The following is an 11,910-nucleotide window of genomic DNA, read 5'->3' as shown; positions in this document are numbered from 1 at the left end:
TCCTTCCATTCTTTTGAAGACAGCGAGGTTTGACATGCCACGTTTATGACAGTGAATCAATTGGTCAAAAAATAGTGGTCTGATCTGTGCAGTTGTGTAAAATCATAGCTGTTCACAAACAGTGAGCAAATCCAATCAATCATCTGACAATGTAATATCCCAGATGTTTGCCAGTCTCTGTATGTAAGAATTGTTAATCAACTTGAGCTTGCATTGCTGCTGCCAGTGTAACAGAGAATGAGCTGTTCAGAGAAGGAATCCTTCATTTCAGTGAAAATAAGCGTCCTGCAAAATCATCTGTGACTCAGCCAAAATGAAAACTGTATTGTTTCTGAATCAGAAAAATATTTTTTCAGAATTGAAATTTTGGCATGTGTGTCACTATTTCTTCGGTGGCTTCAGGAAAACATCAAAGCACACATCCCACGTATTTTCACCAGTCTGACTTCACAGCTATTGGCCCTGAGCACGCTAAAGTACAATCAGAAGGCGTCTACCTTCAGCTGTTTTTGCCAGAGGCTGGACTTTAACTGTTTGACTTTCTAACAAACTGGCTGATTTACACACTTTTACCCACTCTGTTTGGTGCTATCAAACTATTCTCCATCCAGTGAGGGGGTAATTTTATTTTTCAATGGCAAGAATGCCCATAAGGGTGGCCACGGAATTGCTACGTAGGATTCTGTGTACATAAAGAAGGACAGGAGCTGGCTTCTTCAGCGGTGCAGGCTGCTGTGAAGGAGCCCAAGGCACAACGGCAAACCACTTTCCTCTCTCATTGGAGCTGAGGCTGAACGCGATCGCTGGGCCCGACTGGGAACCCAGCCTCCCGCCGAGAGCTGCTTGTTCGGCACAAACGTATGGGTCTGTCCTCCGGCCTTGTTCATTCCTTATTTCTCTAAGGCATAACCATAAATCCCCGACCTCACAGAAGGATGGGGTAGCTTCATTAATGATTTGTCAGGCGCTTAAACAAGCGCCAGGCCCCTCAGGCAGTGCGCGTCCGGGCCCCGATGCGCGCCCGTGCGCCAGGGGCCGGCCCAGCCCGGCAGAAGGTTACCGGCCAGGCCCAAGCCAACTCCTGAGCAGTCAAGGGGCAGCGCTCCCCGACCTCGGCCGCCCTGGCGCTCTGTCAGGCCAGGCTCGACGCTCCGAACGGGTCGGGTGACACCGCGTCCTCGAGTCCCGGGATGAGGGAGGGGGAGCCGCGCACCTGCCGGGGCCCGCCCCGCTGTGCGGCCAGGGAGCGGAGCGCAAGGCACCTCCCGCCCCGGCGCGGCGGCGGCAGCCGAAAGGGCACGGCTCGGCCCCCGCCCGCCACAGCGTGGTGCCGGCGGCCGCCCGCCCCCGCCCGCGCACGTGTGCCGGGGAAGGCGTTCGGTGCCGTTCTCCGCCCGGGCGGCGCTTCCCCTCGCTCCCCGCCACCTCCCCCCTTCGCAGCGGGAGCGGAGAGCAGCCTCCGCCCGACACGCCCGGCAGCGCCGGGGCCGCTCGCCGACGTGCCTCCCGCGCGGGCGGCCGCCCAGCCAGGACGTCGCCGGCGCCGATGGCCGCCCCGCTGCCCGGTGTGCCGCGCGCCTCAGGGACGGTGGCGGAACCCGAGGGCGGCGGCCCCCACGGCGCAGTGGGCTCCCCCTGCCTGCTCCCCCGATCCCCCGGGGGGGACCCGCCGCCCTCGCCCCCTGACAGGTAAGGCCGGACGCCGGGCGGGCACCGCCGGCCCTGCCTGCTCCCTCGAGGGCCCGCCTGTCGCCGTCTAGGGGCTGGCCGGCGCCCTGCGGGCGGGAGCGGTGCCGGAGGAGCCTGAGGGTGCGGGTGCCCCGCGGCTTGGTAGCGGCGGTGTGGGGAGGGGGCCAAGCACAGGAGCGGGGCGGCCTGGCCCGGGACCGGCACGCGTCTCCCTGGAACTCCAAAGTTGTTTCCCGGCCCTGCAGACACTTCCCTGCGCTGCAGCTGCGTGGCGTCCGCACTCCCACTCCCCCCCCCCCCCCCCCCCTTATCTTCTTTTTAGAGATTTCCCAGTTTGAGGTGAAAAGAGACGATGTTGGCGAGCCTGCCTTTCACACCGAACCGAGCCTTTACTTTCTCTTTGCAGTGTCTTGTCTTACAATATTCGTGAGATAAACGGCTTCACCGTTAGCGATGCCGCTGTAATTGCTGTCAGCGAAGTGCACCGTTTGCTACCTCTGAGGCTGTTCTTAAAGGCACTGGTCTCTATTCTTAGTAAGGGAAACTGTGAGCTAGGCTTTTCATGAAGCGTTTGATCAGTTTTGGTAGACTGAAGTTTGCCGAATCTTAAAATACTGCATATGGGATTTTTCACTCCTTAATGCTAGATAGCACTTTAAGTGAATATTCAGTGAGGATTTCCAGAAAGTAAAGTGTCTTCATTCTGCATCATTACCTTACTCTCATGGGTTTTCCCACATTGTACCAATTAGTATGTGAAATCTGGAATGATAACAATAAGGTAGCAAAGCTTGGAGTCATCAACTCACACATATAGAAAATATGTAGGCAGACTGGGTGCTGCTGTCCAAATGAAAGCAAGTAGACAAAGTGCTGTTGAGTATTTTCTGTGAGAAAACCATGCACTGTAACGTACACAGCCATCTAAACAGCCACGTTATTAAGGTGATACTTTAAATCAGTGCATAACTGAGCTCTTCAGCAAGTACAGGAGTGATTATCTTCACTACTCTTGCAAATGCTGCTTGGTGATGCTTCAGACACAATCAGATTTAAGGAGTCAGCAACTGCTGAGACATTTATTTTGTGACAGAGCTATGGAGATACAAATACAAAAGTAATTGAAAACAGGAAGGAGTGTATTGCTTTGCAGTATTTTGCCTTGTCAGTCACTTTGACTCCTGATGAAAAAAAAAGTTTCCATCGGTTTAAAATACAGTTGTGATGTACTCAAGAAGTATTACTGAGAAGTTACGTGCATCCACTGTTGTAATATGTGTACATAGGGAATGGCATGAACACAGGGACAACAAAATATTTACTAATGTCCTTAGGAGCCAATACAAATATAACTGTGCTCCTGCTCTGCAAAGACTTAAACATATTCAAACAACTTTATATTCAGAGCTGTATACTTGGATTGCTTTCAAGTAGTGTTAAGCACTGTATGTTAATAGATTCAGCCTACTGATTAAATAAAATAACTGCATAAAGAAGCTAATTGCTGCAACCAGGAAGCATTGTGGTATTAATGCCCTAGTATTTCATGCGTTGTGGTTGGATACTGCAATTTCAACAGCAGTTGCTACAATTTGATACATTTGTATCGAAGTGTAACAATTTGTTATGTTTGATATTATGTATTTTGCTGAACTAGGAGAAAACAGAAAGATGACAATATTTTGGAGATCTCATCAATTCCAAACCCTTTTCCTGAGCTCTGCTGCTCTCCATTTGCATCAGTTTTGTCAGCCAGACTGTTGTCCAAGGAAACTTCAAGAAAAAAGCAGGTAAGATTTCTAAATTATTATTTGACAAATTATAGGTTGGTTTCATGAAAGCTTGAGGAAAAAGCTCAGTTACCTATTAAGTTATTTTTCTAATAAAGGTGTTCTATATTTCTGTAATTTGGTGAAATTTTCTCTGTAGGTCACTGATGATTGTAGAAAATGAGGTTTTGGAACCTGTGACTCTAGATGTGACTGTTCTTTCACAGAGCCTACATGTGACTGTGAAAATTTTTCGGGTAAAGCGGAAGCAGGGGCAGGCAGGCAGTACTTTATGTCCTTAAACGAGAAGTTAATGTCTTTCTTCCCTTCCTCCCAACCTCCAATTACTGTCATCAGTGCTATAGCACAGAGAAATTTAACAGCCATTGAGCAGCTTCTTTTGTCTGGAGGTCTAATTTTGGTAGGATAATTGAATAAAACCAAAATTGATGGGGAAGGAGCAAATGCTGTGTACATGGCATATATTTTATATGCAGATGTGTTTATTTGTCTACAACTGATCTTACTGTATTTCCATAAATTTCCTTAAAGTGTAAACCAAGGGAAGTTCTCAGTGGGCAGACAGACCTGGCAGTGCTTTGTCTTAGTTCTATTCACACACAATTTAAAAGTTATCCTGAGCAGGGGTAGAGATTAAAGAGGAAATTTCCAATTAATGGAAATTACTGGTGTTGAAGGTCTCTTTCACTCTAAAAGCTTACATTCTGTTTTCTTTTCTTGAGCCTGGAAGGAGTTCTGACAAGGAACAACTGTAGGATTAAGGGTACCACCTCCTTCACATTCTCAGTGGTCTGCAAGACCCTGTCTTAACAGTTTTAGGGGTGATATTGGAGGTGTACGAACTTACACTGCTGTTGGTTATTCAGTTTTTAGATTTGCATGAAGAAATTGTCTGGAAGTTGAAGTTTCTTGTAGTTGTATTAACTTTTCTGAAGCTGACCAGTCATGGCTGTTTCTGTGCGCCTGCCAGAGCACTTTATTGGCAAAGTCCTGGCTGGCACCTTAAGGAGGAACCTTATCCCTGCTTCTCCAGTGAAAAACATGTATGTGTCTGGGAAACTGATTCTATCTTGCCATATTTTGTATGTTCTCTAAAAATAGCTGTAGTGTTCTTCTGGAGTACTTTTATTGCTTTTAGTTCTTTCTTACAATAGTAAAACTAATCTGAAGCATTTCTGGTCAGTGTGTATCTAAACATTGCTGAAGCAGTGGCTAAAATTGTGATAGTTTTGTGCTTGGGCAAGGTAGAAGCATTGACTGTAGAGGCAGGAAAAACACTGTACTGGTAACATCTTTCTGAACATAAGGACTAGAAGCCACATTAAAGTATTACTTTAAATTACGCATGTTGCTGGCCTAAGTTGCACTTACTGTAGTAACTTTTGTGCTTGCAACTGGTTAGTAGATTTCCCAAGCAAGGTTTAACACACAAAGGTCAACTATCTGCTTTTGTGGCCTGTCATGGTTAACTTTACTGACTGGCTTGAGCAGTTAAGCCAGCCAAGTGTTAGCTTCAGTCTCTCAGAAGCTAGAGTTCATAGCTTTGCTGATTTCATGTCTGTTTCTTCGTAAAGATGCTTGTCATACATTTTGTGACAATTTCTGCTCATAGTCCTTCCATTTCTGTTGGTTTTCCATTTAAGAATGTAGTGTTCTCTCTAGTAAAAGTAGGATCAAGAACAGCTCGTTTACTGACAGAAGTGAGCTAAAGTAATAGCGGTGCTAAAATAATACGAAGGGCCTGATACATTTTCCAGTTACCAGAAGAACTAAGAGGAATCTTCCTTTTATTTAAAGGAGGCATTTTAACAGGACGATGTTTTCTGTCAAAAAGCCTTTCACCAAGGTATCTGTTTATGGCCACTGAAGGATAAATAATACTGGGCTAAGAAGACCTTTTGTCAGACTCAGCATGACTGTTCTTAAGTTCTTCATTTAAAGTTATTAAAGGCTGAGGCCAAATGGCAACTGTTGAGTTAAACTTTTATCTTTGATTCAGGTTGAAGTCTTCTAATATATTTATAAAATTACTTAGGTTTGAAAAGGAGAGGGGTGTGCAAAGAGGAGAAGTGAACTGGCTGTGGCTTTGACTTCCCACAGTTGTGGAGGTTGTGCTTGGAAATATCATATTTCCACCCCATGTTTGTATTTTGCCAACTTTGTAACAACTCTGTCTGCAAATACTTAATCCATACACAAAAATTTCATTGTATGCAGCCCCCAAGGTCATGAATATTACTGTTACAGTTTGATAGTTTCTGAACTCCTAAGAGAAACCAGCTACATTTAAGCACTTTTAAAAAAATCTTAATATTGTTGGCAGCTGCCAGATTTTTTTCTATTGCCTCTCTGATGATCTACATGTTTTTTCAGTGATTCTTCTTTTAGATTGCTTTCTTTCTTATTTAGTTTCTGCCGTGTATTTATTTTCAGGCATAATGAAGAAAAATTACAGAGTGAATTTCTACTTATATCTAATAGGTAACTATTATCAAAATAGGCTTTTCTAAAAGAAAAAAAGAAGTTATGCCTCTTCTGTCTTGTTTTTCTCTCCAGAAAAGATTTTCTATTTCCCAGGAAAAAAGAAGTTGTCACAAATATCTATTCTCTTATTCATAACACCTATGACATCTGAAATCTTTTCTCTTCTGAATAAATAATTAGCATTATTTTGAATTCTTGTTTTTCTAAGCTGAAGTTCTTTCCATATTCTGATGATCTTTTATCATAAGCCTCTCAAAACATGGAACACGCTTCTTGAACAGCATGTTTGTTTGTGGGGTCAACTTACTGGAAATAAGTTTATAAAAGCAAATTGGTAAAAGCCATGTAGGAGAATAGTGAGTTGCCTCTGCGCTTGGGAAGGAGGACATCTGTGTGTCTGAATATTATTTGGTCTGCCTCATCAGCACAGCTGTCCATCATCTTTTCCTTCCTGCAGTTTTGAAAGAGTTTTGTGTTATATCCCCACAGACTCATAATCATGACATGGTGAGAGTAATTAGAACAAACCTTGAGAGGCGACCTTGACTGTTTTGTTCTCTTTTAAATTAAAAAGAGGGGGAATGGTGGAGATCAAAATAAGGAGTAAAAGTATAGAGTCAGTATAGTGACAAATTTTATTATCCTAGAGGAAGGTTTAGAAGCTGGGAGAATAGGAAGAACAGGCCCACACTGAGGTGCTGAGAACTGCAGGCTTCTGCATCCTATGAGCTGTTCTCAGTGGAGCATTTCCTGGAGTTGACCCTATGGAACTGATGTTATGATATCACACCCATGTTTGGGAAGGTGGAACTTTGAGATGTTTCACAAGTTGGAGTGGGATTATGTATTTAATGTCCTCATCCTCAAGGGAATGATGTAGAGATGAAACCTGAAACTGAACATATGGATGGCAAGATTACTTTGTGGATTGTGTAATCCATTCTGTAAGAAATCATCAAGTTTAGTATCCTTGGAAGAAATGTAGGAGGTACTTGGGTGCTTTGGGCATGAATTATATTATATTTGTATATGTTCAGGTAAACTGCATTTTGTGCTTCAGGGTGCAAGACTTTTATTTGAAAAGACCAAAATCCCAGCTTTTTGCTGATGTTCTGCCCAGCATGATCAACTAGGTGCATGTAGGAAATGTTGGCTATGGAGGAATTGGTCGTATGCTGTTACTAGGAGTTTGTGAACTTATGTGAAATATCTAATTGTGTCTCAGAGTCTGTGTTCTCCCAGAAGTGACAAGACACTTAAAATATAATAGACTTTGTACTTTTGTCCCTAATTATGATCAAAATGGATACTGGTAGGGAAAAAATATTAACTGTAAGTAAACATGTTCTGTTCTTTAGTATGCTTTTGGTTTTCTTTGATCAAATGAACTAAAAAGAGGTTACTATAGTTTTATGAAGGCTTAGTTTTGAAGTCTTTCTAAAATCAAAACCTGAATCATTTGCACTGGAGTGATAGTTCTTGCCCTGATCAAGGATAAGCCAGAAAGTGTTTCATCACAAAAGTAGTTCAAGGTAATTAGTGCCTTGTGTCTTTAAATTAAATTAGAAGTGCAAAAATAAAACTCAAGTAAATCTCAAGGTGAAGAACACTCAAATCTTAGGAATTTTATCTTGCCTTTTTTGTCGTTCTTGATGTTCTAAACAAGTAGATATTTTTATCATTTAGAATCCAAATATACTCCCACAGTGTTCTTTCCAGGAAATCTATTGTATAAAGAGATCTCAAATACATATTTGACTGTAGTGGAATGTCACTTCACTTTTTTGCATTAACAAAGATTTTCAGCTAAAGCTCTTTGGCAAAGAAGAACTGAAAGCAACTTTATGACAAAGAACAGATGTTTCTTTAAATGTGTGCTATTCTAAGTGTATGAATAATATTTAGCATTGACTGTTGCAGTTGGAGTGCCATTTATTTTCTTCTACAGCTATAGTTCAGGGTCTTCTAGTGTACCCACTTGAAACCTCATTCTTACACTATTAGCAGGCATAAATGGTTAAGTATCTGGTACTTAGATGTTTTTATGACAGGGTGTTTTTTTTTTTTTTTTCCGAAATACCAGTTTTCTCTTGACTTTTAATGCAAAAAGATTTTTTTTATTTAAATGTAATAATTCACACATTTTCAAGCAATTTCCATGGGCTGAAATATATTTTCTAACCAAAGATCCATTAATTAAATTTACTCTGTAATTCCAGTCTGTCAGTTTCTTGATAGATTCTTTCCAGGTTGGACAGCATTGCACATATCCTCTTTTATCAGTTCTTAGTATTTCTTCCTTCCAGTTTCTAAGCATATATATGTTTCTCCCATGTCTTTCTCTAAATTACACACACACAAAAAAAACCTTAGAGTTTGAAAGGAGGAAGGAAAAGGTCTTTCCAGCCAGTTTACAGATGAACAGAAAAATATATCCTGTACAGAACCAACTTAACGAACTCAAGGTTTTTACATGAAATCTCTAATATAAAGACTTGATTCTGTTGGACTCCTTTTTGTGGTGTCTCACCTGGTGGTCTTCTGCTCCAGTTTCTGTCCCCTGTTCTTCATTTAAATGTCTCAACCTACCCTCCCAGGAAAGATATATTGCTATTACAGCAGATTAAAAACAGTTAGACCCCTATTAAAAGTTGCTGTTTGAATGCATGTAACTTTGTGCTTTGTCCAGTTGCGTTAACACTGTGGCAGAAAGTCACAGACCTATATAGGTAAAAATCCGGAGGCAGTTGAACAGTTTTTCAGTTTAGCAATAAGGAATATCCCCTTGTTTATTCTGAAGTGGACTAGCACAAGCTATCTGATACATCAGCCCGGGGAAATTTCAGATTAATCACCTGTTTGTGACTTTTATTTTTCTTTCTATATCTTACTTTATCTTCTTTACATTGGTTCATTCATTGGTGTATCTTTCTTACAGAGGCAAGAAATTGCTTTCTGTCAAACTTCACATCAACCCTCAATATTACGCATAAGTCTTGTACTTTGTTACTGTCCTAAAACAACTCCAGCAAAGACTCTAAACATTCTAATTTAACAAAAATAGCACATTTTTTTTTTCCTTTCAAATGAGCACAAAACCAATTTTACTTTAACTTTTCTGGTTACTGCGATATTGCCTCTGCAAGCTTGTTGTTTTATTCACATCAGGAAAATGTTAGGCTTAAATTTTTACAAAAGCTACAAAAGATTAAAAAAAAATCATCAGTACTGTCAAAGATTCTGGTAGATGTTTTGCCAGTGTTTTAAAAATTGGGATGATTTTAATCATGCTTTTGATTTTGATTGGTTTTGGTTTCAGCAGCCTGAAAATCAAAACTGAAGTTTATCTTTTTTGTTAGGACTGTTTTCTCAAAACAGGAAACTGCCTCTTCTGTGCCATTTGGAAGTTATATTTTGAACAAGAACCCTCTGGTACCTTGCAGTAGATCTAATTCTTTGTGTAGAAAATGTCTGTAAATTTGAAAACTTTGATTCTCCCAAAAGCAATTCTTTAACATTAATGTCTTGAATTCTGAGTTGACTACCTAGTATTTTGGCCCTGTGACACCTCTCTAGCATTCTGTAATTATCAGGTGGCTAGAGCAGAAAATGGTAAAATCAGTCTCAATTTCTTTGATTATGAAGAGGTTTTACAGTTAAAGCCAGCTGAAACTGCAGGGAACTTCTGCTCTAATGTTGCTGAGTCACTTTTGATAATTCACTTATATTGAGCTTGGCTTTAAAAGATGAAATTCTGATGAATGAAGCTTGAATCCTTATGATTTTCAGAAGGGAATTAGATGTGATAGATACTAGCACTGGTTTTATTTATAGTTTTTCTCAGGAATGGGTGCATTTATTTAGGATTAGACTGGATAACTGAGAATTTAAGGTAATTTGTAGCAGCTCCATATCTGCCATAGACAGATGTACGATTAAATAAATATTTTATTGACGGATCTATTTTCAGGTGGCTTCTCATTGGTGGCATTGTCAGTAAGTGATACTGTGATAAGTGTGGGATGCGAGACATCAGTATTGTAACAACAGAACACTATTGCAATCTTCTTTTACTGACCACTGTCTGAACTGTCTTTTGATCCAAATAGATAAACTTTCCCATCTGGCTTCCAGGGACATGTCTAGGTTAATCAGAATAGTGTTGAGCAGCATTCATAATTTGTATCATTTATTTGAGATTGACGTTATCACTGATACAGCTTCCAGTTGGGGATTTCTAAACTTTTCTAGCAGCTGACTATTTCTGTGATGGGATGAAAGTGGTGAAATCTTGCAATGGTAAGTGGGAGATCATTGGCCATGTTCTTGTTTGTCTTCATCATGTTTAAAGCTGTTACTTCTGAGGAAATTCACACGTTTCTGTATGACTGTCTTTAATTTGGGAATGAAGATAAAGAGAAACCTTCAAGATGGTGTACTTAAGCATGTCTCACATGTTAGAGTCCTTATGGGAGCCACCTCAAATGGGAAGATAAAAAAGAAAAAAAGGCTAATCAGGCCAAAGAATTTTTTTCAACAAGGGCAGTTGTAGGAGGGAAAAGAAATTAGACCTCTGCTCCAGTAAGAGTGTGAACTTTCTTTTCTCCTGTTTCAGTCACAGAGCATTCATCTGCAGCAAATCAACTCATATTTTAGCCTAATAGTGTACTTGATATTTAGTACTGAAGTCTCAAGAGATAAATGTATATTGGTTATCTTAGAGGTGTGCCTGTGCTTCTAATTAGGGTACAGATGGATTGTTCCTGCCTATTTCTGGTATGCATGTATATACGGCTTACCCATGTGTCTATCTCTTTGCTTCTTAACTGGATATTATATGCACAACAAAACAAGATGCAGTAGATTGCTTTTTGAGCAGAATTGGATTTTTCAATGACTGCATTCTTAGGCTATAAATAGCCTTTTTATTTTAGTTATGTTATGATAACTCCTGTTACTGATTACATTAAGATTTGGAGTTTATGAACAGCTGCAGGCACTTGATAATTAATGGCACAGAAATGGTATCAACTGTTGAGAAACAGGTTGAAAATTTGCAAGAATTTGCTGCTATGTAGTGAGGGGAAAGCCCTCAATATGAGGGTTTTCTTAAAGCTCAATAAAACTTTGTTATCAGAGTGCTTTTCAATCAGGCTTGAACCTACTGATGGTGAAAATAGGCATCTGAAAAGCTTTGCAAGGAGTGTGCATAACAAGGCTTTAAGATCCCATAGGTTTGTGAGGAGAATTGAAAGGAAAAGGATGGAAACCTGCATCATGCTCTTTGGTACTGCAAAATATAGACCTGTGTTAAAGAGTAGTGCTCAGGTTTTTGCCATTGTTCCTGCAATGTGAACCCTTCCATTATCATTGGAGGGAAGATGAATAATCTGGTGAGACAGAAGATTTTGTCCAGGCTCCTGTGATTTTCATTATTAGGCTTTTCTCTAACATCAGACCTTCTGGTTAGTGTGTTGTAGCATTAGGAATAATCTCTTCCATTTTGGTAAGCAGGCAGCATCTGCCTAGTTTCTCTCTAGTACAATAATTATTTATTAGGGCAAAACCAAAATTATCCATATCATGATTTTCATACTTTAACTTAGTTCACCTATCTGTAATTTTTGACTGGTTGCCTTCATATTTATATCTGATTATTCTCATGAGGTTATATTTTAAAGTGATTTTCTTCCCTTTTTTTAAATTTTTTTTTTATTTTTTTTTCCCCCTCAAAATGTAGGGTATTTGTGCATCTGACTTGTTCAGGAGGTAACAGCTGTCCAATTTCAGATTGTCCTGGAAAGCTGTTTTGCTTCTGATGTAGTCATGTAGATGATAGGCTCTAGTCCCTGATTACTGACTTTACTATTAAACTCATTTCAGTTTATTGTATTTGCGTAACTTCAGAACAGGGAGCTTTGAAAGTACATTTGTGTGTTGTCTCATC

At 40.6% G+C, this 11,910-nt stretch overlaps 1 protein-coding gene across 1 annotated transcript in view; it reads left to right on the top strand.

Annotated features, from left to right (window-relative positions):
• Positions 1 to 851: 851 nt before the first annotated feature.
• The window catches only part of GRB14 (growth factor receptor bound protein 14), a 63,608-nt gene continuing 52,549 nt past the window's right edge, over positions 852 to 11,910 (top strand). Inside the window, 3 exon segments of the mRNA XM_061452094.1 lie at positions 852 to 1,431; positions 1,434 to 1,689; positions 3,347 to 3,479. Coding sequence (XP_061308078.1) covers positions 1,191 to 1,431; positions 1,434 to 1,689; positions 3,347 to 3,479 — 630 coding nt within the window. The 5' untranslated portion in view covers positions 852 to 1,190.

This window comes from Pezoporus flaviventris, unplaced genomic scaffold (genome assembly GCF_033815535.1).
Source record: "Pezoporus flaviventris isolate CSIRO_AGI_PZ_B2104156 unplaced genomic scaffold, CSIRO_AGI_Pfla_v1 ptg000001l, whole genome shotgun sequence".
Taxonomy (NCBI): Eukaryota; Metazoa; Chordata; class Aves; order Psittaciformes; family Psittacidae; genus Pezoporus; species Pezoporus flaviventris.
The sequence above is the reverse complement of the archived record's forward strand: the minus strand, read 5'-3'. Positions and strand labels throughout refer to the sequence as shown.